At 41.4% G+C, this 4,629-nt stretch overlaps 1 protein-coding gene across 2 annotated transcripts in view; it reads right to left on the bottom strand.

The window, feature by feature from the left end:
• The window catches only part of LOC110436546, a 4,157-nt gene extending 1,059 nt beyond the window's left edge, over window positions 1-3,098 (bottom strand). Inside the window, exons 1-3 of one of the 2 annotated variants that reach the window (XM_021463818.1) lie at window positions 2,431-3,098; window positions 1,133-1,222; window positions 257-314 (exon numbers count right to left, since the gene is read on the bottom strand). In XM_021463818.1, coding sequence (XP_021319493.1) covers window positions 257-314; window positions 1,133-1,186 — 112 coding nt within the window. In that variant the 5' untranslated portion in view covers window positions 1,187-1,222; window positions 2,431-3,098. The remainder of the gene's footprint in view (window positions 1-256; window positions 315-1,132; window positions 1,223-2,430) is intronic. The other variant, XM_021463812.1, reaches the window with a different exon arrangement.

The raw sequence follows: 4,629 nt of genomic DNA, 5'->3' as shown, positions 1-4,629 counted from the left end.
CAGGGGACAGTTCCAATCACTCATTAGTCTAATTAGTAAACTCACTGCTGCCTTTCATTCTTTCTTTCGTTTAAAGAAAAATTATTGCTTTTTTTTAAAGAAAAGGATAACTAAAATCTTCAGAGTGTAGATTTTGTTAGGCATGTTTATGCATTTATGGCATTGCTTCAAGACATGATTATAATATCTTTCATTTCTGGGAATCTAGAGTTTACTTTATTTAACATAAATTAAAAGATTCTACAAAATAACGTACCATCATATGATACTTCAGAAAGCTTAGCAAGTGCATCGAAAAGGTCCTTTTCTTGGGCCTGATTCAAGGCACAAAATGTCATCAAAGCACAAGAAATATTTGACAATTTATTATAAAACGTAGATGATATTTGACAAGTAAATAAGTTTTGAAGGAGAAAACATTAATCACCAAGTCTGGTGTGTGGTGTCATGAACAAAAGAAAATAAATAATAATTGTCATCTTTTATACAACTTCATCTTTTTTATGAGATTCATTTAGTGCAGGAACAAATTAGCATGTGAAAAATAGAAAAAAAAAGGCAAACCAAGTGTAGCTGCATGGTGATGAGAGAAATTTCTCACCTCACATCTGCTGCAAGGAAGAGAGCAGGGTGGTGTGCAGTCAGGGTTTGGAAATGCAAACTATTTCTGAAGCAAAACTTCATATAGCTAGATAAGTAACAGGATTCATGATACATGATGGAATGGTGAGGCATGGATCTCCTTAGGTGGAATGGCAAAGTACTATTCCTAGTTCTAATTGGAATGCAGCAAAGGAAACTGCAATTTAACTTCCAACTTCAGTGGTGTGCTATTCCACATGGTTATTGCTTAATGACACAGGGGCAAAAATTCAGCTGCACATCCATGCATCTTTAAGAAAATCTTTGCTCACTTCAACTTAGTATGTTTTTTCTATGTAGAAAATAGAAGGGCTTCAGAGCTACACAAAGCAATGACCTGTTCTCTATGCTATTTATGTGACAGACCTATGTTAGAAATTTATTAGACTAATTCAATTGGACTACTAAAGCATATTGGGAATAGGACTACACAAAGCACTGACCTGTTCTCTAAAGCATACAAACAAAAAAAATTATAGATAATACTCACTGTAAAAACAATATTTCTCCATGATGCCCAAATTTCTTTAAAGAGTGCCCACATCTAGCGGATAATGTCAGTCCAGCAAACCTGCCATTGCTTTAGAACATTAATGTAGTGTTCTCTCTCAATGCTTAAGAGGCATAAAACATTTCTCACATATTTTAGATGTTAACATATGAGAATCTGTAATGTCAGTGTGCCACAGAGGCACGACAACTATTGCACTTGCCAAATCAACTATTGCACTTGCCATTAACTGAACCTGGTAAATTGCAAAAAGTCCAAGAAACATAGTTTCACAGTAGACAAAGTTTTACGGTCTTGACAAGCACATCGAGCTGTTAAGTAACTCAAGTTGGACAGACACATGGAATTGGAAAAAAAAGATGTCAACAAGAAATTGGGAACGATATGCAGGTATAGACATGGCATCGCAGACAAGTTATCACAAGGAGATTCAGATTTAAACTAAAACCAGAGCTCACATCCTCCTGAGTTTTTCTTCTTTAAAGAATCACATCCTCCTATATAAAATTCAACTGATGTCAAATTGATGCAGAAAGCACGAAGAAAAGTTGCTCGCTTCGATCAGGCGTTGCATATAGCAAAAAAGCTGAAGAATATAGGGTATGCAGTATAATGATCTTCGGATATCATATATTCATAAAGGTACAATACCGACAATAGCAAGAATGTAAGAAATGCAATATTAAGCAAACAAGCATGTCACAAAATATTTTATTCAGAACTATGAACCATATGTTCAAACCTACATGGTTTTGGCTCTCAAGAAATAAAATGAAGCAACTAATTACAATTCACAGACACTATTGCAAGAAATTAGGAAGCCATGCTGCCAACAGTTTATACTGGAATCATTCTCGCATTGAGTACTAAAGAATTAGGCAGAGTATAAAAGCAACTAACCAAAGATCTATTAGCTTCTACGGAACATTATAGCTGATCCAAGAACTAATATATAATCGTTTCTTGGCATTTGGACATTTGGTTCGGTACAGGTGGATGCAACTCTGAACAAAAACAACAGGAGTACTTGTAAACCCAATCTTTTTCTTGGGTAAACTTTGAGGCAGGGTCGAACCGAGTAAAGAACATGCTCGTCCACATGTAAACCAATTTTTTTCGCAAAAACAAAACAGAAAAAGATTGTAGGCATAGTACATGTATCAACACTTGTACCTAGATCAGATCAGATCGGGATACAGATAGACAGGGTTTGGGTGGCCAATCTCGCACAGCAAGAACGAAAGAGAAGAGTTGTGCAAAGATGGAGGCATGGGCACCTGGCGTAGGGCGGAGGTGAGCGTAGCCACCGGCGGGGAGAGGAAGAGGCGGTGCACCGTCACCGCATGGGCCAGCCATGGCAACACTGTAGTCTGCCATGGCCTGCCAACGCCGGCGCGCCCCGCAACGACCTTGTGTCAACCGGTGACGGCTAGGGTTACGGCCCAGGGCGCGGCTCGCTCGGGTAGCAGTGGCCACCGGTGTACGCGGCGCGGGCAGCGGGCACCGGCGCGGCCGCTCAGGTAGCGAGTGAGCGGCGGGGGCGAGGGGCGCGGCCACCGGCGTGCGCGGTGCGCGGGCAGCGTGGCCACCAGAGTCCGCGCGGGTGCGGACCGGTTGTTCGGCCACCGGAGATCGCCGAGATTCCCACGGCGGGTCGCTGCGCGGACAGCGGGACGCGGCCACCGAAATATGCGCACCGGAGTTCGCGCGGGCACCGAAATCTGGGAGCGGGGCGCCGAGGAGGCGGTCGCCGATTCGTCGAGGAGGAGGCGGGCGCTCTGCGTGGAGGAGGATTCGTCGAGGGGGCGCCGAGGAGGATTCGTGGAGGAGGAGGTGGGCGCTCTGCGTGGAGGAGGATTCGTCGAGGCGGCGCCGAGGAGGATTCGTGGAGGAGATAGCGGGCGCTTTCTTTTTTTTTTTTGCTGCGGAAGAGAGAGCCGGGCGGGTTTCCTCATCGCAGGAGGCAGGACGAAAGACCCGATGGACGAACGTCGCACGAAACTGGTGTCCATCTTTTACTCTTTTTAGTTGTAGGAGATTCGTGGTATGTTCTATACTAACAAGCCAAGAGGCAGCACCATACATAACAAGTGAACAGTATAATATCATGCACAACCCAACTAAAATTTAGGTTGACATATGGGAGAAAAGTCAACCAGTTATTGTATGTCGTACAACAAAAGGGTTGAATAAGATGACAACAAAGCTAATGTATCCTTAAAACTCCACTGTAAAATTTCATTCAACTAAACAGAACATGTTTTTCCTCTTCAGTTATTATGATGTGAACATATTTAGTATAGATATTATCCATCTATAGAGTTAGTACATGTTCGAAAACGAACTTAAGACATAAAATTCCAAACAAATAGAATGGTAATAAATCAAGCACATACAACTCTCTGCGTGGGACACGTGGTTAGCAATATCAAACTCACTAAAAAAAACTCTCGTAAAGCTGGGTGGCTCTCTGTGTTGACCAGGAGTATCCCTAATCTATCCTGTCTTATCACGGATGTTTGATCAGGGGGTGTAGATGCATCTACAAAACACCTGATGCCTTAAAGCAGAGCTAGCGAGGAGATTGTGTACCTGTTCATCATGTGTCCCAGCCATGTGAGACCATTTATACCTGATGTTGTATATCTAACACTGCTGCACGAAGCGCTTATTGTCCTGGTTGAAACAGGCCTTAGTCGTAGCCTGTGAGCCCGGACAAAGGTTTCGGGACTAAATGTCCCACCTTTAGTCCCGGTTCACAGGTCCGCGACTAAAAGGGGAACATTAGTCCCGGTTGGTAATACCAACCGGGACAAAAGGGCTCGCCACTAACTGATGCCATTTTATTCCCGGTTGGTAAAGTTTTTTCTTTTCAGTTCATTTTTTATTTTGGTTTTCAATTATATTGTTTTCCAATTTATTCTTCGCTACTATTATCCATATACATGAACCTATACGAGAGTGTTATTATTGCACACAAATAAAGTATGAATATATATATATATATATATATATATATATATATAGAGAGAGAGAGAGCTCTATACATATACGTACATACACATTACATTTATAATAATATATAAGTAATCAAGTATTCGGCCGTCGGTTAAAGGTTGTACAATGGTTTGCCCTCCACTCAAAGCTCATACAAGTGTTCGTCTTTGTTTGCACTATTCAATCCCAACCTAGGGTCATAGTGGAATTCGGCGTCTTCTGGGATGACATGATCGTTGATGAAACTTGCGATCATCTCCTGGATTGCGACGAGTATTGTGTGGTCGAACACTTGTTCTTTCAATTTCTACTTCTTCCATTTGCATTAATTAAAGGAAAAGATATTAATATACATAAGATTTATTTTGTTTCAACAAATAAATAAGATATAAATTGAATGTATACACATGTTACTTACTTTGAGCATCTGTTTAGAAGGTGTAAATTTGGTACACCACATGTACTCGCAAACGTAGTAT

The sequence above is a fragment of the Sorghum bicolor genome, chromosome 1, assembly GCF_000003195.3.
Source record: "Sorghum bicolor cultivar BTx623 chromosome 1, Sorghum_bicolor_NCBIv3, whole genome shotgun sequence".
NCBI classification, from domain to species: domain Eukaryota; kingdom Viridiplantae; phylum Streptophyta; class Magnoliopsida; order Poales; family Poaceae; genus Sorghum; species Sorghum bicolor.
The sequence above is the reverse complement of the archived record's forward strand: the minus strand, read 5'-3'. Positions and strand labels throughout refer to the sequence as shown.